This window comes from Typopeltis vanoorti, chromosome 5 (assembly GCF_054136105.1).
Source record: "Typopeltis vanoorti isolate ZY-2024b chromosome 5, IOZ_Tvanoo_1.0, whole genome shotgun sequence".
Classification (NCBI taxonomy): domain Eukaryota; kingdom Metazoa; phylum Arthropoda; class Arachnida; order Uropygi; family Thelyphonidae; genus Typopeltis; species Typopeltis vanoorti.
In genome coordinates, this window is record NC_143553.1 from 138,839,582 (window position 1) to 138,865,917 (window position 26,336).

General features: G+C 35.0%; 1 protein-coding gene across 1 annotated transcript in view; it reads left to right on the plus strand.

Moving 5' to 3' along the window:
• Positions 1 to 26,336, plus strand: part of LOC150106868 (regulating synaptic membrane exocytosis protein 2-like) — an 828,152-nt gene that overhangs the window by 95,927 nt on the left and 705,889 nt on the right. Inside the window, exon 3 of the mRNA XM_090393494.1 lies at positions 21,697 to 23,053. Within this exon, the coding sequence (XP_090249620.1) occupies positions 21,697 to 23,053 (1,357 nt within the window). The remainder of the gene's footprint in view (positions 1 to 21,696; positions 23,054 to 26,336) is intronic.

Here is a 26,336-nt window from a genome sequence, read left to right on the forward strand (position 1 = left end):
GTATCTAGCATTTCAATATAGCATTCAAGATGATTTGGATTTGTTAAACTTGTTTACCGATGTTGCTGGCTGCAGGGTAGACTGTGTACGAATATGAGGTTTAACTTCAGCCATTATATATATATATATATATATAATGGCTGAATAAATCACGGAACATGCCATAGAAAAGGCCTGTCTTTGGCAACTGCATAAGCATTTTAACATTACCAGATTTTTTTTATTAGTTATGAAAACACCACATCACGCAAATGCCTTCCATTTTCGGCTTCACAAAGATGTGTTCCTTTCTACTGAATGTTTCATGACTTATACTTTTATATAAGCCTATATATATATATATATATATATATACCTTAAATTTGGTGTTGAAATGAAGAAGGCCATCATTCCAACAAGGATTAGTTGTGATATAATATCCTGATGGGCAGATATTTAGATCAGCAGAGCGGAAACTGCAAGGAGACCATTGCACGAAGGAGCAAAACTGGAGTTATACCATTTCGTATCATTATAGTACCAAAGGACATAAGAATTGTCTGGGTGAATTACACATTATGCAGGAAAGAAAAATGCGGAGAAAAGTATAGTTAGAGTTAATAAGAGGAGAGGTGGCATCTGCAGGGTTGTTTAGAAAAGGTCCAAAAACGTGGGCATGATAATAAGGAAAATTAATTTAATGAGTAGTGAATGATATGGATATCATATTCATATTCAAAAATAAAATGTGTCAGCATTTCTTTCAACTTGATTAATGACGTTAGAGAAGAGATACTGGCTAAGTTCCAGAAGACAATAATTTTGCTATTTCAGAAAATCAAAAGCGGAAACGAATCCAAACTAAATGGTAAGGAAATTTTAAGCCAAATTAGAGAGAAGATTCTATGAAGATTCTAGTAGATTTAGCATTCTCTGATATGCAATATCAGATATGACAAAAGCTTATGTTCATTTTAATGGGAGAAATCAGGCAAAGTGTAGTTTAGACATTTGAGGCAGACAGTAGTTATTAATTATGCCAGTTGCAATTAGGAGAAATGTCATACATTTAGATAATGCCATGAAAAAAGTTTTCAAAATGCATTTTACACAGCGTTCCTTACAGAAGTCAGAAATGATCTTGATATTACTGAGGAAGTTAAGTGAGTTTGGCATACACAAACAAATTAACAAAGCTTCTAGAAAATCTATCTCTGTAATCATAAATTCTGATATTTAAACAATTCTTTGACAGGGTGCTGATAACCTTGTTAACTTCAGTATCTGTAAAACTCAATTCTCTCTTATTTTTTGGGAAAAAAAAAGAACGATTTCTTCCAGTTTTATTTTTTACAATTCCCAAATTAATCTCTGTCAAGTTGAGATTTCCGCTTATTGGAATAATTCTAAACTCCAATTTAAAAAAGACCACTCATTTACAACAAACAAGAAAGGCGACTTTCTTGGATTATTACCTCTCCAGCATTTAAGAAATTAGGTTTTACTTTAGCTCCTAATAACTATTAACTCCTCATACAAATCATAAACTTGCTCAACCATTAAATACTATTCTTGGTTATGAGATTGTGCCCTCTAAAAGCTCAATAAAACCCTTGACTCAGTACAGAAGATCACAGTTCGGTTGATTAATAATCTACCACTCATCAGTCCAATCTATGGGTTTCACACACATGGACTGGACTTCTCAATCTGTTGTTTCCATTTTCTGTAGATATTTTCATGATAATTGCTCATCATAATTTAAATTGGTAATTTCTTTTCTTCTCCTCTAAACCTGTTAAGGTCACTACTCATTAATCTCAAACACTAACAAAACAAATTTTCTTCCTCTTCTTCATTATTTCTCCTCGTAAATCCTTCACTCTTATGGGATACTTAAAGAGTTTAAAGTACAATGTGCAGGTCAGCGAATCCAATGTTAACAAGTTTCTTCGTTCTTCTTGATTTTCTACCTATACACTACTTCTGTATTATAGTTGAACAACGTCCCGTGTGTGAGATTACCATAAACATTTCATGAAAAATAAGGAAAGAAATGCATTCGCAAGTCTGATTGACTCATTACACCATTAAAATCATATTGGATTGTAATGCATCACTATTTCTAAGTCCTTTTTATCTTCCGCTGTCTTTAGTTTATTCCTATTTATTCATACCAAAATTATAGGCAACCTTACTACTACACAAATTTTTTACTAAACAGATTTTCAGTAGCAGTAATGTGTCTGGTTCGATTAGATCGCGATAACCAAATAAGTTATCTAAAACTAGTTTAGAAGCTGCAAAGTCTCTGAAGCCATATTATGAAGTCCAGTTAACCTTAAAAACTCTGGAAAACTGGGTAGCCCGTAGTAAACGAATGTTATATCCTAAACACAGTTTACAAATTCGGAAATTAGCAAATAGTAGTTCCTGTTTTGGTGGAATTTCTAAGACTATGAAGGTAATATATTAACTGCATGCATTCCCTGACTAGTTTTCCTGTTATTAGATAAAAATATCTGCACCCTCCTCATGGGACATCATACTACTAGTCAGTTAGTTCACTAACTAGGGCAGAAAATTATATTCGAGAATAACTTTTGTCTAGCTTTACCAACGTGATGAACCCTGATCATACCCAATATTCCAGCTACTAGCATACTCCTTGATTTAGCTTGGTAAGGCGAATTTTGAATAAATATTTATTCCATTTGCTTAGTTCTCTGTGTTCATTGAGATTCTCGAGTCTCAAAATATTGAAGAAAAAAAAAGGCTTCCGTGATGTCGAAAAAGTCTTCAACATCATACTCCAACGTCATAGATGTTATTATTCGAAAAGCAAATAAAAAGCAAATCGCATGGAATCTAATGCACATAATAAGTTTCCTTCTTCCCTTGTATTATCATATGTATGCTGTTTCAATTCTAAAATACTCGTTCTCTGGCTTTCAAAAAGAAATTTGTTAAATCACGTTTTTGGAGTAATTATCGCAAATTAAAGAGTTTCTTCTCTCCCGATGCACATCTCCTTTGTGCACTCATGCTTTTTGGTTGAAATGCTCTGGATTCGAACCCTTTCAAGGATGAGTGGAACATTTTCTAGGCCAGTTAAAACATCGGAATTGGCTATCCTCAGGGCGATGTGACAGAGTTTTTTCTCCACAAAAGATATAACACTGTTCGACGAACACACGCAATTAACAGACATATTAATTATTCATTCTTTAACTCAAAATAATCTAAATAACTCGTCCAGCTATTTGGAGTTAAATTCACAATTCGAATCTTCAGTGACATATTTTGTTGATTACATTAAAATTTCAAGTAAAGTTAAATTTCTAAACATTGTGAATTCGATGTTTTCAAAAATTATTTTATTTGTTTTTATTCTGTGAATACTGAAAGCAACTTTTCTTAACACCATTTTGGTGCACGCCATCTAATTTGAATACAGCCGGTTCTAAATTTCAATCACATTTATACTAATAAATATCTTAAATCACGATTATTTTTTATACATTAAAATTAGAACTGTAATTCAATTGTGAATTTTAACATTAAGAAAATGCATTATCAAAAAGGTATATTTTATATTAAAAGTGAAGTGGGTACAAAAATAGAGTCATGATTTACTTTCTGATTCTTGTTGAACAGTCACGCACAATCATACAATAACGAAGAGCATTTATTTTCAGAAGCAAATATGATGAGAATAGAAACTCTTCTTTTCTTTAGCGATTTTTCATTGCATGTCGCGAATAAGGTCGACGTCGACGATCTCTATATTTCGCTGATCACATCTACTCAAGTCTTCCTTGGTTTGTTACCGGTCATGCTCGGAGGTGAGAGATATTCACAGAGAGCGCAGATGTCAGGAAAGAGTTTTGATTTATGATGATCACCTCTTTAAGTGACTGCATATAAGAATAGTGGTAATCCCGTTGCAGATCGAATTTATTGGATTACTTTCACCAGTAATTAAGTTAATGAACTATTCAGAAAAATTCTGATCGATTAGTAAACATTGGTTATCAGAAAACAGTCCTATGAGATAAAACTGTTGAGAATTACAGATTTTGAAACTGCTGTTGCATAAGTCGTTCTAGCACTGAGAATTCTTTTAACAGAAGAAATAATTAATTACTCTTAATTTTATCAACATATACCTGAGATACAGAAAGACATAATTACGAATTATGTCATTTTGTATCTCAGGTATTTTTGAAAGAACAGAAATTATGTTCTTTCAAAAAAAAAAAAAAGAAGCAAAATTTAATATCTGATTGATTACCATAATACTGTTAATGACTGCGTTTCTGCTCGAGTTATGTACAGTCGCCTCCCTAACGTAGTTGGAAAAATAATATGTTCCTTTTAATCCTGTTTAATACTTGAGAAACATTTATAAAGATTTCGTTCATTTAGACGTAGGTTAGTCGATCTAAAGATGACCAGGCTCACCCACTCGGAAACACTGGGTTTATTTCCGGTTGAATGTATAATGTTTAGGTTAGGTAGGTTTTTAAAATACTGTCAGTAATGTTAATGAACAGACCTCTGTGACTAAAACCCAACATTTTTAAACTACAAAAAAATATATATGCAATAGTGCTACTCAGTTGTTTCCATCTTGACTAAAAAGGACGGGATGTTTTTCATATAGGCTTCAAATTGTAGGTAGGTCTAACTTAATTACAGATCGTTGTTGTCGTTTCCCACAAAGTAGTCTTCTACCTAATTTATATACTCAAACCAACTTTCCTACAGATTGTAAACATCGCAGAGAGTGTTGATTAAGTTTAGAATTGCCTGCGATTTTAGACGGAAATCTTTGGAACGTCCTCAGCATTTTCAACAATTTTAGCGTAGTGAACAAAAACGATCCCAGTGAGGAGTAGGAGCAGAGGGTTATGGGAGGTATAAGAGCACCGAAACGTGTTGTTTTGCGAAAAACCTCTTGCATACCGAACATAGTGTGGGCTAGATAGGATTATGATAGTGATGCAACTAATTCCGCATGTGTAACCTTTTTGATCGTTTTCGGCGAACATCTTTCCTTAAACGCCTGTGCAGTCTGCTTAGCTGTTAGCTGAGGCTCAGCAGCGAGAACGGATGCCAGATAGAAAAAAAAAAAACGTCGTGTTCATGATGTTCGATTGAATCTGCCTGGCATTCTTTGGATATGAATCTCTCCGATGCAGATTTATTGAATTGAAAACAATCGCTCATTGAGAAAATAGTAATACACAATGAGCATGATGCAACAAACTGTGTTTATATGAAAATACAGCAGAATATGATGCAAGTACTCAACAGATATTAACTTATAACGATTATAAATATAATTCTTTTCTGAATCCGAGAATTTATAGGCAATAATTCGTATGACTTACAGTAATCTCGATTTATTTTTTGGCAGTTATTGTACTAAATGCCTTCATTAGGAGAAAGCAAGAAATTATTTTGACAATGAACTGTGTACAAGTTCAAGAATACTTTTGGAGAAAATTTTAATTCAGCATGATTGCCAGTAGGGCAATTAAAAGTTTCCTTGAACTTGTGTACAATTTGCTTTCAAAATAAATTTACTCTTTCTCCCATGGTCAACATCAATCAGTACATAGATGTAAAAACATTACGTCGAAATATTGGTCTACATGTTATATTACGGTTATGAAAATTGTATTAATGAGAATGTTTTTGCATCAAAATACCCTGCAAATAACACCAGACTTCTTGGTTTTAAGATATATTGTTGTGCTGATACTTACCTGGACCTAGCCACATATAAAACAATCCATACCATACCATGACTCCATTAAACTTCACTGAATGTAATGCCAACTTTCCAGAAATATTCTGTGAGTCCGTTATATACAGGTGCTTCCATCGATTCAGCAAAACTCACCACTCCGTGACGCAATGACGGTATACGGTAATGCTATAAAGTTCATTGTTTTTACTCTTTGCACCAAAACATTTTTTATACGAAATTGCTAGTTTTTCCGTACAGAATGTATTGCGGTGATATTCCATTTTATTCCGGTCTTTTGTTTACACTGCAAACACAGTCATTATTTTGGTAAATATTAGTTTTCCATGAATAATTTTATTCCAGGACAGAAGAATGTATTGAACAATTTTCTACTAAATCCAAAAAATGCCTGCTTGCTACTGTTTCCCCCCATTACGTTTGATGATGAGGCAGTTTGTTAAATCTCTCAATTCCTCTTTTTTTGATGAATAAATTTCGAAGTCAAACTAAAATAAAAGAAAGTATTTTTGTTGTCCACACGAAAGACACTAATTTTGAAAACAAATCAAATGAAGTAGAAAAATCAACGCGTGTGTATGTGTGTGTGTGTGTGTGTGTGTGTGTGTTTTCCTGGATATCTATTTTTAGACGAGGTGGGTGTTCTTGTTTTGTGTTTCGGAGGTATACATTGCATTGAATAGACGCAGAAAGTCGTATGCGATATTCTTGTAGTTTTATTAAATTTTTATGCACATTTACATTCTTTCTGGATATTTATTTTAGACCAAATTTATCAAAAACTAAATAGCAATATGTTTCAGATTTCTTCATTGATTAACGCCGTGCCTATGCGTCTGTTGTCTATGCGTATATTACTTTAAATGTAATTTAATGTAATATACGTTTACAATATTTTGTAATGTATCATAGAGGAACAAGAAATAGGGGACGACCAAGAAGATGGACTGAGTCCGGAACAGGCCACATGGTCTAGAGCCTATACATCATTTATATTTCGTCTGACAATCGAGACTCCTCTTTGTGTTTCTATTTCTTGCATGACCATTTCGGAAATGTTCCCAAAATATGTCAGTGATAACAGACATCATTGCCGAACTACTCTCTATTGTAAGGGTGTGCTGTTAATTTCTATTGTAGATTGTTAATTCCTATATAGTTTTCGTTATTATCCATTTGAGTATTGCTCAATGTTTTCCAAGCCCTCTATAAGTTATCATGAGAGACAGCCAAATGTTTTTCCAGTATTAGTACAACAAAACTCGATCTGTTTTTATACAACAATCGATCTTTTGCATGTCATTCTGCAACATTTGTAGGTTTTTCAACTTCTACATTATATTGTTCTTTAGTTAACAGTTTTTTTATCAATAAACTTTTTGATATCCAATATTTTAAAAAGTAAATAATCCCAAGGCATTGATTAAATTGTTCTGCAATCTGAACATCTGAAGCAGTTGCTTTTTTTCATTACGATATGATGTGACCGTTTCCATATTTTCAGGCAAAATACCGTAATCATATATTAAATTATATTTTTTTTGCTCATAATTATTTTAACATTTTGCTTATAACCAAATCTGGACCAAGTGCTGATTTACTAACGTTTAGGGCATTGGTTTACTTCTTCAGATAAAACTGAAGAGCTATGTATTTCTTTCTCGTAATTTCTTTTTAGTACCTTCCGGTGATGAGTTTCTGGACTTCTTGGAAGTGTCTCGTAATAATAAATAATAATAAATAGTCATCACTGATGTTGTGAATACAGTTCATTTATCACAATGTATAAATGGTCATCTAGTCATTCCTAACCCCAAATTTAAAAGAATACTAATAAAAAATAGAATAAGAAATGCTGTTCTTAATATGCCACTACTTCCCGGATTTCTCAGAAATTCAAGGAATTCTCAGATTAAGAAAGTTGCAGAGAGAGAGAAAACCTAGGCGGTATTCATTCTGTTAATATATGCTGATATAAAAATAATGTAATTTTTTATATATTTTTAAGACGCAGTTCAGTTTTTCTTGCTTAACAAAATAAAGACGGGTTTCCCTGATGTTTTGATAACGAAAGGAACTCAATTAGTGTGATGAAAAAAATGATTAGAATAAATGCCGTCGTAGCCTTAGGTACTTCGGCAATAATTCCCACCAAACCACTGGTTTGGTTTCCTGCAATAAATAGATAGCATACTCGATCTCCAGCCGACAGACTGCAGTTTCGAATCGCTTCGTGGACAAGGATGTTTGTGAATGTCTTTAGATGGGAAATGAATTTCATCGTTTGGTGAGATCACTGCACTGTCTTAGTAAATGTAATTTAATGTAATATACGTTTACAATATTTTGTAATGTATCCTAGAGGAACAAGGAATATGGGACGACCAAGAAGATGGACTGAGTCCAGAACAGGCCACATGGTCTAGAGCCTGGATAGGAAGACCACGACGACAATATTTTGTGAGTTGGCATCACAGCTAAAAAAAGAAAAAATTCTAAAATATACCGTAAGAAATGAACATATCTCACACGATATCTATCTACAGATCTACAGCTACTGCAATCATATATATATATATATATATATTAGCTTTATATAAATGTCACTCATGAAATATCCACATCTTTACGAGGAACTTTCTGCACAGAACGTTTCTTTCAAACATTTTATCAATGGACACAAAGAAATCAGGTCTCGAATTCTCACGACGTCAAAAGCATGGCTATCGTTTAGTACCTGGAAAAGTGGCTTTCATCACTCAGCGCGCAAAAAAAGAAGTTCGCGGTTCAATTGTTTAATCACGTCTTTCAATGCTGGAGGGAATTGGCGTGAGCCATTGAGTGACTGAATGATGGACTGTGACTTACAGTTTCACGGAAGAAAAAATCAAATCTTAATGGTAGTAGGGTTGTATAGTGTAGCTAGCAGTGATTATTGGTTAGTAACTAGTTGAGACTTCATGATATTTTTTTAAAGAAATAACAAATAACATTTACTTTTAAATGTCATTTATTTAACATTTCGAAAATAGCTTGCTTAAGGCTTATCTTGTAAAATTGAATTTCTTGTAACATTATTTTTCAAGTACTGCAGAACACCCACAGAACCATAAACTGAAATTCTCAGTCTTTTCATGAGTCACGTGCTCAGGCAAAAATGTCATATCTTAATAAGTCCCAAAAAATTATATCTCTGCATCCCATTTACTATAATCCTGTTCTTGATATCAACCATTTTTATAGCTACCGTCATACAGTTTATTCCCGTTTCCTACATACTCTGACCAATCAATAATTAAACCACAATGACTTACAAACTGTTTCTTGAGCGGTCTGGTTATGAGATAAGAAAGTGAATAAAAATGTAGTAAGCGTACCTTCCTTTTAATAAAATGCAGCACACACACACACACACACACACACGCGCGCGCGCGAGGATGGTCTGGAAAGTTATCGTCCTCGACCATAGATGGCAACACTATCGTCAAGATTTTTTTTCTAAGTTGATACATCTATCATAAGAATCCATGTGAAATTGCAAGTCATTCTATCAAGTAGTTTGTTTTGTAGAGCTGTCTGAAACAAAAGTGTTGCCTGTATTCCTTGAAATGGATAAAATTGAGTATATAAAATTCTTTGTAAAAGAAGATTTAACGCCAAATGAAATTTATTCGAATTCCATAAACGTTTATGGGCACCCTTCTCCTTCGTTTTCGACATTTAAGAAATCAGCTACCGAGTTTAAACGTGACCATACTAGCCTTGAAGATGATCCACGTGAAGGACGTCCAAAAAGTGTAACAACACCAGAAATCATTGATCAAGTGCACGATATGGTATTGGATGACCGGCGAGTCAAAGTGTATTAAATTCCTGAGACTATAGGCATTTCAAAAGAAAGTGTAGGATATACGAGGGTGGTCTGAAAAGTTCTCGGCCTAACAATGAAAAGACGAATTTATAATTTCAAAATTATTTTTATTTTTCAACATAATCTCCCATAAGACTAATATATTTATTCCAGCGATGCTCCAGTGCCATTATTCAGTCCCTGTAGTGGTTGTCAGTAAGATCTGCAAAATACCCCTCTTCAGCTGCAATCACCTCTTGATTCGAAGAAAATTGCTGACAAGCGAGAAAGAGTTTTAGTTTTGGGAAGAGATAGAAGTCAGAGGGAGCCAAATCTAGGGAATAGGGTGAATGTTCCAACAATTCAGAGTGCCAAAACACATTTGTGGGCAGGTGCATTGTCCTGATGAAAGATGATTTTTTTCTTCTGCAAACCGGATCTTTTCTCACCGATTTTTTCGTCTAGTCTGGTTAAAATGTTGATTGGATTTTAACGGTATAGATGAGAACACAGATTGATAAGAAAATAACTATTTATTAACTTAAATGCTAATATTTCGCTGGTATTATATTCAGTATCTCAAGAGCATACAAACAAAGTGTTTGTTACAATAGCGAGACAACCGCAATCCGGTGTAACAGTGGGACTAGTATGAGTAATTGTTGCGTGCAACACAAAGACGAAAGTCCTAATTAGGGGCCATCTAAATTAAAAAATAATACAGATATTAATTTGGTCTTAGGATGACTGTCTCCCAAATGTTTGGTAGATTTATACAGCCATACTTGTTGAGGTTTGGAGTATGTTACAAGGCTTCTGTTGATTCCAGGAACAACCTCTCTTACTTGTAAAAGCTTCTGTGCAGTACTTTTGTTTGTTTTTTTCAATTGATCCTTTGTGCATGGGTATCCAAAGCATGGTCTTCCAGACCCGACTTGCCATAGCGAAAGTGCTGGATATATTTTTTGTGTTCACCGAGGCGGATATCCACAGTTCTTCTTGTCTGTCCATAGTAGGCTCGATGACACGAACAGGACACTTCATAGACTCCTGAATGCGATAAAGGAGATAATCTGTCCTTAGGTGAACGGAGGAGAGTTGCCAATTTCACATAAGGTTTAAATACAGTGCGTAGTTGGTGTTTGTTAAGCACCCTAGATATCATTTCAGATGTGCCTTTAATGTATGGGACAGTGATAGTTTTGTTGTAGTCTTCTGTGGTAAATAGTGGGGGGATTTTTGGGGGCATTTAGTATTTTATCTATCTTATGGGAATTATAGCCATTGTTCAGGAAGGTGTGATGCAAGTGAGAAAGTTCAGCAGTGAGAGCAATACCATTGGAACAGATTGCTCTAGCTCCATGGGTTAGCGTTTTTAAGATACCATATTGTTGAGAAGGGTGATGGTATGATTGTTCGCGTAAATATCTGCCTGTATGTGTGGGTTTTCTATAAACCCACATTGTTTGTATGCTCTGAAGATGCTGGATATTTATAATACCAGCGAAATATTAGCATTTAAGTTAATAAATAATTATTTACTTATCAATCTGTGTTTGCATCTATACCGTTAAAATCCAATCACCATGTGCGACGAACACATAAGCCTTTCCACACGGTTAAGTCTGGTTAAAAGATCGGAATAACAATCCCAGGTTATTGTTTTACCTTTTTCAAGAGATGCCTTTTGCATCCCAAAACACCGATGCCATGACCTTTCCTGCTGATGGAACCGACTTTGTCTTCTTTGGCGCTGAACAACCGGCTTCTGTCCACTGTTTTGGTTGCTGTTCGGATTCTGGTGTGTAATGGTGAAGCCAAGTATCATTCATAGTAATAAATTAATTCAAAAAATCAGTTTTATTCTTGTTAAAACGTTCCAAGCACTGTTCAGAGATTTTCATACGAGTGTGTTTTTGATCTGCTGTGAGCAAGCTTGGCACCCATCTTGCGCAAAGCTTTTTCATTTGCAATTCTTCATGCAAAATACGTGTAACTCTCGTTTAGAAGTCTGCAGTAGAAAATATGGGAAGGTATATGACCCATTCAGATGTTTAAAGAACATCTGAATGGATCAGATGTGGTTGTATATCAAAAACATCGTATATGGGGGATGCGTCTGCAAGATTCAGGGTAATCAGTAATGTGCCTCAAAGATTAGTCCTTGGTCCATTGTTATTCAATCTGTACATACATTAATGACATTGGGAAGGATTGGACGTGCGACATGCAGCTATTTGCTGATGAAGCGAAGATAGATATGGTAATCAGGAGTGCTGCTGATTTGCAGCACTTGTTGATTTGAATGATTTGAATAGGCTGAAATTGTGGGCATGTGAAAATGGCTGTTAATAAATGTTAATCAATGTAAAGTCATACACTTTGGAATTAGATATCTAATGTTGCATTTAATTGGTAGGATTATGCTAGAAGAAACTAATCATGCTAAGGATCTCGGAGTTTTAGCAGACAGGAAGTTGAAGTTCAGGGAGCAAATACAATTAAAAGGATAATCGCAATACTGAAACGAACTTTGACATGCAAAAACTAGGAAGTCAATTTGCCTCTTTACAAGGCCTTGATAAGACTTCACTTGGACTATTGCGCGCAGTCTGGTCTCCTGATTTCTGTGGTGATTCTGATACAGTGGAGAGAGAGAGTGTGCAAATGAGAGTGTCAAAATAATATTAATATCAAGTTTGTGGAATACTGATTATGAAGACAGATTCAGAATTCGTAGGCTACAAAAACTAGCAAACAGTAGAAAGATGGATGATATGATTGCGACTTACAAACTTCTGAAAGGGTTATACGGAATTTCAGTAAATGGAATTTTCCATTTTATGGAGGGTGGATAAAGGACGCAAAGGCATTTTTGGAAGTTGAGAATGAAAGCTGTCAAGAAGGGGATGAGGGCTAGATTTTTCTCTCAGAGGGTGGAATGTATTGCTGTTGGATGTTTTGTGTACAAGTAGTGTGAATGAATTCAAGAACAGGTATGATAGCTGGTACGCTCGATGAGTTTTTGACTCCCTTTTGGCCTCTCTTAATTTGTTTTTTCAATCTGCAGTTCATTTTAATTCATAAATTATATTTACAGTTTATTTTTGTGTTATCAGTACGGGATACTGAATGAATGGATTCATTTCACTTTTTAACATTGCTATATTTTGAATCAATAATAATTTTTTTTATCACTTTACTTCCCTTTTTATTACCTGTCAGAGAAATGATATATTTCATAATATATCATTTATATAGGCAACAGAACTATAATTTTTTACGTTACACTTTTCACTCTTAACATCTTTATAATTTGCATAATTGGAATTTATAACGGAATAATAACAATTACAGTAATCGTTTGAAAATATAATTCACAGTTACACAAGGTAGATAATATGATCACATGCTGCATTTTACATTTTATGATATACTCGTATATTTGTTTTCCTTTTTTTTTTTTTAATTTGGCAAAGTGTTATCGTTATCATACAGGCTATTTACATTTAGGCTATTCACATATTATGTTTATATTTTCGGTTTAGTACAGAATGTTATGTAATAATAATAATTGGTTACGGCAGCGATTTTCAACCGGTGTGCCGCGGCACATTGGTGTGCCGCGGGAGGTCTTCAGATGTGCCGCGAGATTTGTGAACACAATAATGTCGTAATTTGCGCATTTATTTATTAGTGTCTGGTCTTCCATCAGCACCTGAAGCTCCCTTATTTATATTTTACGAAACGTACGGTTGATGAATCGGTTTAAAATTGTGTGTTAATTAGCTTTAATCTTTTGATAAGTGTGTTTACAAATAACTTTATTTAATTCTCTTATTTTTAAGGTAACTGGTAAGAGTCTTTTATTGTTTTTTTTTTTTCATTCAGTTAATTTTATTCAATAGTATTCCTTTAACATGGATAAATTTGTAATAAAAACGCAAATATGAAGACAATGAAGAAAGTGAAGCTCGTACGTCGAAAGAAAAAAAAAAAGAAAGAAGAAAGTGAAGCTAGTTTTGCCCAGCACATCAGCAGCTGATACCATATCTACAGGGTGGCCATAAATTAACTTTCCCTCTTTGGATGTATCTGTAGCTAAAACTAATATACGAAATGCGACCACATTTTATATTGAGACTTTCGAAAGCATGGGGGAGATGAATTCCGAACAAAAGATTTAGTACCAAAAGTCGCCGATAGGGTAAATTTTGGCGCTTGCAGAACGGAAAGCAGTCAAATATTTGCAGTAAACGCAGGTAAAAAGGATTATGCAAATTTTACTGTGGATACGTGACAGCAGCGCCACTAATTCCACTTAAAAAGGGATTGGGAACGTTCATGCAGTTATTTGAATGACTGACGAATTGTGCTCAATATGCGTCCTACCTTGCCTCAGCGTGCTTTACTTGTTAAGTTGTTTTACCTTAAACAGTGCAATGTCGTAGTGGTCCTTCGGGAATTTAGAAGGCTTCATAACCTGCGTACAGGTTCTATGCCAGCTGTAGCACTGAGAACTATGATCAAGAAGTTTGAAGAAACTGGATCACTAGGAGTTAGACCTAGCAGAGAACGGAAAGCAGTGCAAGAAGAGACAGTAACAGACGTTGCTACTGCGGTGTTCGACGACACAGGGACCAATACTGGTCCAAGCGCTCGTGCCATAGCTCGCAAACTTGATATGGCTTATGGTACAGTCTGGAAAATCTTACGGAAAATGCTTCACTTTTATCCGTATATGATAAGTCGTGTGCAAGCACTAACTACAGCAGATTATGATAAGCGCATGACCTTCGCGCTAACGTTTCTTGCCCGAATGGAGGTCGACAATGACTGGCTTTGGAGAATATTGTGGGGTGATGAGGCTCATTTTTATCTGAATGGGTCGGTCGACACTCATAACTGCAGAATTTGGGCATCTGAACATCCCCAAGCGATCCAGCAAGTACCACTGCATTCTCCAAAAGTAACCGTGTGGTGTGTGGCTTCACAGCCGATTTCATAATAGGACCATACTTTTTTGAGCGTATTACCCCAACAGCGCCAAAATTTCCCCTATAGGGACTTTTGGTACTAAATCTTTTTTTCGCGGAAATCATCTCCCCATGCCTTTAAAAGTCTCACTATAAAATTTGGTCTCATTCCGTTTATTGGTTTTAGCTACAGATGCCACCAAAGAGGGAAAGTTATTTTATGGCCACCCTGTAGTACTGGTTCTTCTAAAACTAAATTAAAAACTAACATTCTCCATTACAACGAAAATTATTTGTCATTTGGCTTTATTTCCAGTCAAGAAGATCTGCCACGTCCTACATGCGTAGTTTGTGACGAAAAATTAGCAAACAACGCTATAGTTCCCAGTAAATTAAAAAGACATTTACAATCTAAACATTCTCACTTGAGGAAAAACAGGCTGAATATTTTAAAAGACTTGTACCGGATAAAACTATTCAAGCAAAAATATGGACTAAATTTGTAACTGTGTCCGAAAAAGCCCAAGAAGCCAGTTACGCAATCACAGAAATTGTTGCTAAAAATGAAATCTCACACAATTGAAGAATCTGCAATGCTGCCAGTATGCTATAAAATTGTTAATATCATGCTTGGCGAGAAATATGAAAAAGAAATTTTAAAAATTCCTATGTCAGATAATACCATTTATCGACGTATTCAGGATTTGGCCAAAGATGTTGATTTGCAAGTGGTATCTCACATTAAAGAAGCATATATATTTGCTATTCAGTTGGACGAATCAACTGATGTAACTGGTAAAGCTCAAGCCCTTCAGTAGATTTATTTATAAGGAAGATATTATAGAACAGTTTTTATTTAGCCGACCACTCCCAGAAACGACGAAGGGCCAAGATATTTTTGACGTTGTTGATAATTACTTTAATTGCCACATAACTTGTCTTGGGATTCTTGCATCAGTATTTGCACGAATGGTGCCCGCTCAATGTCAGGAAATGTGAAAGGACTTGTTACACTGGCTCAAAATAAGAATCCTAGAATTATTTTTACACATTGTTTTCTCCACAGAGAAGTACTAGCGTCAAAATCATTGTTACCTGATCTTAAAAAAGTACTAGACGAGACTATCAAAATTGTCAATTATATAAAAGCCAAGCCGTTACAATCGAGATTGGTTGCAGCACTATGTGCTGCATAATAAATAGATTTATTATGCATAGATGCTTCTTACACGCAGTTGTTAATACATACAGAAGTGAGATGGTTATCTCGTGGACGAGTTTTATCAAGATTTTATGAACTAAAAGAGGAAATTCTAATTTTTTTGACAACTCAACAATCTGAGTTATCAGATTTTCTTAGCGATGAGCATTGGTGCAGTAAGGTTGCATTTCTTGCTGATTTATTTCAATCTTTAAATGCACTTAATAAAAGTATCAAAGTAAGACTGTGCAAGCATTCTTACTTCCACTGACAAAATTAACGCATTCAAGGAAAAATTAATGCTTTGGGAAGAAAGAATCAGAAAAGAAAATGCAGTAAATATTTGAACTAACGAAAAAGTGCAAAATGAATGAAAATCTAATAGATCTAATTTTACAAACCTTAAGATTACTAACTACAAATATTGAAAAATATTTTCCCTCACTTGATATATCATTCTTCAATTGGATAAGAGATCTGTTTGTCTTAAGCGCGTGTAAATTGGGAAATTTAAAGATTACAGAAGAGGACGAATTAACAGATATAAGAAATGACAGAGGTTTAAAACTAAAACATTCAACAATAGATACTGCTTCGTTTTGGTTATCTCTAAGAAGTGAATTTCCCAATATTACCAAAGAGCAATAGAAGTACTTCCATTCTCCACGTCATATTTGTGCGAATCAAGCTTTTCTGCAATGAATATTATTAAGAACAAAAATAGATCGTGGCTGGAAGCCTTGGAAGATGATTTAAGAGTATGCCTATTTAAAAGTCAACCTCGCAAAAAACACATTCTGAAACAACATGAAGCTCAGATATCTCATTAAAATTAACTGCAAGTATGTATATTATTTAATACATTTAATATTCATTTGAAAAAATCAATCAATAAAAATTTTTAAATAAAAAACAATACTCAAATAATTTTGAGTATTGTATTTCTTACTCAAAATGTCAAAAATATAGTTTAAATTTTTTTGGAGCAAAAAAGGATAAGTAATTACTATTATTAATATCTTGTGTGTATAAATTAATCAAAATTATGCCTATTTTTTGCCAGATCGTCAAAAAAAACTAAAATAATATATTTTTAGCGTGCCGCAGAATTTTAATAATTAGTCTAGGTGTGCCATATTATGAGAAAGGTTGAAAATCACTGGGTTACGGTATTGTGACATGGAAGTTAATTGTAGTGATTGAGTAAAGAGGATAATAAGAATTAGATAATAATAATATAGATGGATGATGAATGATGAGGCGGAGTAGTCCACTAACTTCGAAGCTTCAGTTAGCTTTTCTGAAGCCAGTGGGATTAACGATTAACTAAATTTTTTTTTCTTTTTTCTTAGAGTTTGTTACTGTGATTAATATGTTTTACGTGAAATGGTGGTAATTGTTGCAGTTCTAAGTGTGCTGATACAATTTCTATAGTTCGGCTTTTAATGTTCTGTAACTGTTCAGATGTTTTACCTTATATGGATGGAAAGTTGTTGAGTAATGTGGGCATAAGATACTCCCTCATGGCTGCGCCATATAAATTTCTATTATGCCTGGTTGTGAAGAGGGTTGTGTTTAGTCTGGTTATGTCAGGTTCTTTATTATTAGCATTTACTATACTCGAATTATGATAGAAGTAGTCAGTTACGCTACGTTTCTCTGTTATTGCAGTAAGCGTTGTTGAAATAGTGTCTTAGTAACAATACGCAGTGTCTTAGATTCTTTATACTCAGGATTTTGTTTTGCCATTAGGGGTTCAGTTATTTCCTGGTGTGTATTAGTTAATCCCACTGTCTCCAAAGAACCGTTGAAACAATTCCTTGATGAAGTTTTTCTAAATTTGACAAGGTCACTATTTGCTGTGTTTGCGTAGACAGTTTTACCGTACCTTAGTAATGTTTCGCAAATTCCATGATATATGTTGTTGTTGTTTTTTTTTTACTTTGGTCGGCATCATATCTTTTGCTTCGAAGAGTTTTGCAGCAATCGTGCGTAGTTTGTTATGAAGGTATTCTATGTATTTAGTCCATTTAAGGTTGTTGCCAATGTATAAACCGAGGTATTTATCTTGCGTTACGGGTGTGATTTCGGAGCAGTGGCAGCTTCCATGGTTAATGCAATGGTATGTGTGACTATATATTGTTAGTGGTGTAGGGTGCATAATTCTAGGGTTCTTTATTATTAGCATTTGCGTTTTGGTGTTTACTATAATGGAATTGTGATAGTAGTTATTTTGTTTAGATCATGTTGTGCTTTGGAGAGTGCAGCGTTTATGTCTGTGCGGACTATTCGTAGTGTTGTGTCGTCTGCGTATGATGTCGAAGGGATGTTCAAAAAAAGACCGAACTTTTGCTATAAATACTTTATTGTTCATTTTAAAACATTTTAAGCACTGTCCCTTCAAAGTAGTCCCCTCTACTGGTGATACACCGTTCCCAACGTTTCTTTCATTGTTGGAATACTTCCTGAACTCACTTTCTGTGATCAGTTCTCTTATTGCATTTTCCTGAATCTCTTCTATGGTTTCGAAACGACGTCCGTTCAAAGTGGTTTTAAGTTTTGGAAACAGGAAAAAGCTTGCTGGGGCAAAGTCCGGAAAATAGGGTGGATGAAGCACAACTGATGTCTTATGTTTTGCTATAGTGATGACTACGCATTGTCGTGGCGCAACATCCAACTCTGGTTTTCCCACAATTCAGGCCTCCCCGGATCATACAATCCTTCCTGCGCACAGCGTCCCTCAAACGCGCTAAAACTTTCTGGTACAACTCTGTGTTTACCATCTAACAACGTGGTACAAATTCATAATGGACAATGCCTTTCCAATAAAAAAAAAAAAAAACACAACTAACATCACCTTGATCTTTGACGGACTCATCCATCGACTCTTAAACCACTCATAGCACTGCGCTCGGATCATACAATCCTCCCCGTATGCTAGGTTAAGCAAATGAAATGTCCTGTAAAATTTTTACCAAGTTTGCAGCAAAATTTCACACACACATGTTGTTCTTCAAGCTCTTTCATTGTCTCTTTGTCGCTAATCCGACGAACAGCTTGTGCACGTGCTCACTTCAGCGGATGTAACTCGACGAACTAATGCTCATAGTAGGATGTGGCAAATAGCAGTTTGTTGTCAAAACCTGCCACTAGGTGTCAGTAGCCGCAGGACTCTCTCTGTGCCGGTTGGTGCGCTATTTAAAAAGTTCGTTCTTTTTTTGGACACTTCGTATTCGACTTTGTAAAACCAAGTTTTGAATGCCATTTATGTATATGTTGAACAGTGTGGGTGATAATATTGCTCCTTGAGGGACTCCGTGTTGTATTTGTATTCTCCGGCTGTGATATGTGCCTATTTTTATTACTTGCGTTCTGTCTGTGAGATAATTCCTAAACCAGATGTGCAATGTCCCTCTTATTCCGAGTGTAGTTTGGATAGTAGTATTTCATGGTCAAGTGTGTCAAAAGCTTTGGTAAGATCAAGGAGTATGAAGTAGCAAAGTTGTTTTTGTCAAGAGCTTTATTTAGTTCGTTTGTAATGTCCTTTAATAACATGGTTGTGCTATTCTTTTCTTAGAAACCGTACTGCTTTTGTGAGATGGTGCTATATTTCTGTAAGTAGTTTTGTAGTCTTGCGTGTATTATTTTTTCAAGAAGTTTAGAGATGACAGGCAAGTTAGCTATTGGTCTGTAGTTGTGAATGTCACTTCTTTTTCCATGTTTGTAGATAAGTGTAACTATAGCGGTTTTTAGTTGTTTGGGAATAGCGCCAGTATCGAATATCACGTTCACCAGTTTTAGAAGTACAGGATTTAGTTGTTCAAAATGTGTTAGGAGGTATGTGAGTCTGATTTTGTCAATTCCTGGACTCGTCTTTTGCTTTGATTGTGAGAGAGCATCTTTAGTTCTAATTTGGATACAGGAGGAAAGTACATTGTTTGCTGTTGAATTTGGGTTAATAGTTTTGTGTTTGGCCTAATGGGAAAAGTATCTTTTTTTTTTTTTTTTGAGTTGTATAATGTTGTTACTGAAGGCATAATTAAATCATTCTGGGAGTTCATTCTGGTTTCTTTTCCTGACCGACGTTTTTAGTGATAAAATCTTGTGGGGGAGGTCTTCCTTTTTCGGGTTAATTGTTCATTAAGTGTAGACCATGTTTCTTTCATATTGGCACTGTATTTCGCGAATTTCTGATAGTAATAGTGTCTTTTTGCGTTCCTAATTTTAGTTATCAGCTGGCTTCTTGTGTTTTTGTACAATGCTTGTAGGTGAATGTCATTGGGTGATTTTTTACTCTCTTCCATAGAATGTCTTTTATTGCAATGCTGTTAAGGATGTCCTCATTTATCCATGGATTGTTTAGTGCATGTCTCTTGTTTCTTCGGTGTTTTGTTGCCTTTCTGTATATTTCTGTAAATAAACAGAAATTTGAGGCTGTCGTATAAAGTTATTGGATCATTTATAGTAAATAGATTGTTCCAGTTTGTTTTCTTTTATAAGGTTATCAGCGATGCTTTTTGCTATGATAGTACCGTGTTGTTTATCTAATGGGATTTTATAGCATGTGGATAAATGGTGGTCTTGTGGAATGACGTTGCGATAAAGTAGTGGTCAGCTAATTTAATAATAATAATAATAATAATAATAATAATAATAATAATAATAATTTTATTTTATTTATTTTTTTTTATATAGTTTATTATCCCTCAAATAATTACATGAATAGACTAATATTTAGGTAACAATGCATCTTTTTCTTGAAAAATGATTCAGTAAGAATTATAATTACTCTTAATATCATTATCATTTGCAGTAATAATAATAATAATAATAATAATAATAATAATAATAATAATAATAATAAAGTTTTGTTTAATTTTTTTAAATAGTATTGTGTCCATGTACGTATATCTAAATTAAATGCTTTTGTCTTGTATAACTAGGCTAAAGAGTAATTCTACAGTTTTTGTTATCTTTTGCAAGTTCAATGACTAACGTAAATATTAATACTTTTTGTTTATATTTAATTCTATGTCTTCTCTTTTCCTCCTTAAGAAGTTTTAGTTCTCCATGTCTGGATAATTTTCATATAAATATGCGATTTCAACAACATTTCAGGGTGCTTATTTTTTGTAATGATTATTTTAACTGAAACGGGACAAACAGCACACACGATGATTTCATATGTTTGTCAGACTCAATGTGAAATTATCTCGTCTGCTAAACTTTCATATGAACTATATTTAAAAAAATCCAAATTGGAGCAGTTGTTAACAGAGTTTTAGAACTTATAAAGAACTCTTCAACTTATAATTGTTTCCAGTTTTTTGAAAAATTAAAATTTTAGGAGTCAGTTTCCTGAAACATTGAAAAGTACAGAGCTATAGCAAAAAGTGGGATTTAGGAAACTAGCCCGAAGGAACTCTAACATAGTCGAGCAGCTACTGAAAAACTGTTTCGAAGGAAATGATTGATGAGTAGGAAAAATAAACTCTCAAAAGTAAAAGATGTGGAATTCATAGGAGTTTTTCTATGGACTTAATATTCAGCCAAATAAAGTCGAAAATTCTGGATTAGTGTCACGTATATATTAGAACTCAGTGATATATAATCAAAACTTTCCGTTACCAAAATTAAGATAATAGATTCCTGATGTGTGAATGTGATATAATCATTGAGAAATTTATCTACAATTTTAGTGAGTGTTTGTTGAACTTGACTGAACTAAATCATTTTTGAATGCTTTTAGTATTCAGACTACTTTTTCATTAGTTTCATTAATATGAAATTTAGGTTTGTTCCTTTAACTATTTGGAATTCAAAAATTGATAGAGTAATTCTGTATGGACATTAAACATTTATTTTGATTCTTCAGCTTTCAGGCTTCAGCATTTTGACCAATCCTCTTTTGCAGGTGATCTGGGTGTGCATCGTCTGCAGGAAGAAGCAAGAACTTCTCATCAAGACAGGACAGTGGGTGCACAGTGGGATGGCAGCCAAAGTGCAACAACTAGAAATGGAGTCCGCAGGAGAGACTATCACTCCTATCGACAAAAGGCCAAAACTGGAAAAAGGTCACAGTTCCGAAAAGGAAAACATCATCCAGCAACATCTAGCTGCTCACGGTATAGTTGTGCCACCACCGTCTGGTCGACGGAGTTCACTACAGAGGACAGGAAGTCAGCAAGGGCGTGAATTACATAGGCAATTTTCTCAAGAAAGGGAGCAAGGAAGACCAGTACCACCACCACCACCACCACCACCACCACCCGAACCTTCACAACAGCAACGAATAGAAAGGACAGAACGGTCTTTCACAAAACCGGGAGACAGACTCCCACCTGACAGGGGGCGGCCCCCTTCAGAAAGGAGTCCACCTAGTGATACCAAAAGGAAGCGGTCCTTAGGGGAGGGTGGGGAGGGACCACGAGAAACTCATCCAAGAGAGGTGAGTGAAAGAGGGCGACACATATATCCAGAGGGATCTAGATCCCGCGAGCCTTCTCCAGAACCTCCAAGTAGGAGGAATCACGAGAGAGAGTCGGAGAGGACTAGAGAGCAACATTCAGAACGTTCACGCGAAAGGGGGCGGGATGCTTCTGTCGAAAGGCAGAGGGATCATAGGCGAGGAAGTAGAGAGTATCGGGAGGAAGTGAGGAAAGAAGAAGGTGAAGACCGTCGGCGAGGAGAGCTGAGGCCGAGAGAAGGAGTTCCTAGAGAAGCCATTCATGAAAAGTCATGGGAACGGTCTCGAAACGATGAGCCACAAAGACTACGGGACCAATCTGTGGAACGAAGGCCTGTTAGAGAAAGTGGTCACCACATGCATGAAGAACACGGACTTAGGCATCATCGCGAGCCTAGTGATGTAGGAAGATTTGTTCACCAGGAAGAATGGAAGGACTCCAGAAGAGAATATGATCCACACGGTGCACCAGTGATGGTCTCAGACGACCCTCGATATAGGTTTACGCCGGTTAGGGGGTTAGAAGTGAGAAGGAATCATCTCGATCCTGGCTATGTAGTTGTAGATAGTCGTGTCAGAGTTCACAATAACCGTCGGAAAGTGGAGTCGGTTGTGAGGAACGACTCCCTTAGCTCCGACCAGTCGGAGTGTGTACGGCCACCTCCTCCTAAGCCTCATAAAAACAAGCGGGGCAAGAAATTAAGGCAAAGGTCACTTAGTAGTTCAGATGACGAAATCAGATCAACACCTGAGTGTTCCAGTTGTGAAGAACTGGAGATTGAAAGTGAAAGCGTAAGTGAGAAAGGTAAGGAAATTTTTCCATTAATCCTGTGCTTGTGGAATTTAAATGTTTTCTTATCAAAATTTCTAAAATGTGACGACTTTTAGCATTATTTCCTATCAAATATTGGAATAAATTATTAAACTGTAAATTGAATAGGTAAGCATGTTTTAAATATTTATTTAAAAACAATAACCTTTTCAAAAAATATTTGTTAAAAATATAGTTTCTTTTGAAGACTCACATGAATCCAAATTGTATGTTTCCTTCTTAGCTTTTTATATGTTATATTTATTTTAATCTTGGAATATATAGAATGAGCATATTCTACATCTGAAAAAATTCATTTTTAGTAGTGATACTTTATTTTAGAAGTGATGCATTTACTATTGTCATTTATATCATTTCTCTAGTGCAGTCTAAAAACCATGGATGATCTAAACACCATGGATGATCTATAAAATAGATCAACAATGGATTATCCACTACAAACCCTGCGTTGTACATAGGATGTCCTCACTTTATCTGTCCTATCGACAAACCTTTCACAATATTTTGGCTATATATATTTTTCTGCATTGGTATTATTTGAATTGAACCTGTGCTTGAAGTCGACATTTCCAAGAGAGCTTCTCAGCAAATCACAGTCTTTATGGTCTGTCTGTATGTCTGTCTTCTACCCTTTATAGTTGTATGGCAGTTTACTCTTAGACTTTCCCGCATATAATGATGGAATGATCGGGCGCTGTCTTCAGATATTCCTACTAACGCAGGTTTTTATTTTATCCATCAATTTTCCTTATATACATAAATAATGATTTCTCATTGATCTCAAACCCTGTGCATGGTTTTTCTGCGCTCGGTGTTCCTCCTACTCATACGACAAACCTTGCAGTATTCAAACATCTCCAGCTTAAAGATCAGATACAATCAGCGCCTTAAACATTGATCATACGACAATTTTGTCTTTTTTTTTTCTCAGCCAATATCTGCTCTCTTCTCGGACTAATACTTCTATCCTTTTCTAGCTGAAGCGCATCACTTTTATATCATCTGCGGCTTCCAATAAACTTGACAACCTTTCTTCGTTTTCAAGATATTACTTTATTTGTCCAGATACTGTCCAAACTTGAAATGCTGATTTCGAATTTGGAATGGTGCATCTAAAACCTTTCTAAAAACTTAAACTTCTATGTCAGCCGGACTGTTTAGCAGAAGTGGCATGGGTAATGTACCCATTTCTGCTAAACATTCAACGAACATTAACAACAGTTTCTGGTCAATGTCAATTTATAATTGTGTTCCTGAGTCATCTATCCTGCTACTTCCACTCATCTTTTATTAAAAAAAAAAACACAGATCACCTTCGTCCTCTTAATCCCTTTCCTTGTGGCGTATAGAATCGGCAAAATAATTTAATTATTTTGCCGATTCTATACGCCACATCATTAGCCATATCATTAATACATAAATAGAACAGTCATATATAATTTAAAATATATAATTTAAAATATAATTTAAAATATTAAAATATAAATAAAATACTGGGGTATATTATATGCACTTCAGTAACCAGAATTATTATTAAATGTAAGTCAACTACATATAATGTTCGAGCTTAATGTATGAGATGTGTTTAGAACTTTCTGGATACCTGTTATTTTATGCTTCCTTTAAAGTAGTGTCTTTGCAGTTTGATATCTATCGCACTATTCTCCGCATAGATGAGAGAATCTGCAGAAATCTGAACTCAGCAAGTATTGTAAACATTTTTTCCCAATCATGATGATATCATCAAATCTTCATCTCTCAAGTATCAACTTAATTTTTTTTAAAATGAAATTCGTGTAGTGTCCGATCTAGGGAGTAAGGAAGGTGTTTTTTTTTTTTTGGATCAGAAATTTCTGTGCAGCTAAGCAGAATGAGCCATTACTTGGTTTGTTTTTCCCGCTTATTTTTCAGTCTCTGCAGAATATCTCTATATAAATGTTGGCTCGTACTGACTTTTGAGAACGAATTCGTAATGCATGGATTAATTAAAAAAAAACTTTAGACACCACTCCACTTTGAATTTTGAAAATGAATCAAGTAATAGTTGCAGAGTCTAATAGGAATCAAAGCTCTGTTTTGGGTTGTAATGAAAACAGTGATAAAAAGCAACTAAGTGGAGAATGTATATTTTTTCATTAGGTGACACATGATTTCATGACGAAGCCCTTTGGCGGAAAAAGGTTTTTTTCTTTCTTCCCTGAAATTCGGGTTTTTCGTCCCGCAATCCGGAAACCGGCCGGCAGAACACTCGCAATTCACAGACTAAAGACTACTTATAGGTGTAGGGCTAACTACCTTATCCTCGAATTACGGTTACGAAATCTAAGGGTACTTGGAAGATCGTGGGCGCTTAAGTGCCTGCTAGAACCACTGATGATTCTATAAACTTCTGATGATTCTATAACCTAAATGATGATTTCATTTAGGCTATTGCTATTAGGGATTATTATTATTAGCAAAGCGAAACGGTATGAAGTAATACCATTTCGTTTTGCTAATTATGTAATTATGTTTCCCAGCGAGATTGCTTTAACAGGGGGAGGAACTCCAGTTTCCGAGAGGAAAACCTTGTCGCCTTTATGAGTCTTATTAATACACTTTACTTGAAAAGACCTTATAAAGATTGCTCGAAAAAGAAAAGGAACAAACCTAGATCTTTTCAACGAAAGGGCACTGTTGTTCATTCTTTCTTCCTATCGAAATTAAATACCTGAGTTACTAGACTGACTGTTATTGAACGACGTGTAATGGGCATGCTCATTGTAATCAGGAGATTGCAATGAACACGATAACTTTGATGATAACTCAGATTAAAACTTTGTAAGTAGAGAATATATTGCCATTAAGTAGAGAATATTAAGTAGAGAATATTATTGCCATCAAAAAGATTTTTTGAAAGTTAATTTCAAATGAAATACTACCTATTAGGTTATTTATTTATTTATTTTTAATTCATTTCGATTAATTCTCCTAACTTCTATAATGGTGTTGGTGTCTTGATGGAGGAAAATAGATACATTTGTTTCAATAACACCGCTCCAGAGCTTACAATTTCAGCGAAAGCAGTGTGTGCTGCATCGTTCGTGACCATTTTCATTGCAGAAAAGTTTGTGTAAGAAAACGCTCTTTGAACGGGACAGTCCTGATTTAGCACCATGTGATATTCATCTTTTTAGACCAATGAATGATCATCAAGTTCGAACACTGAACTATGCAAGTTATTCAGAAAGTTTTACTAGAAACTGTTTTTGTGAAA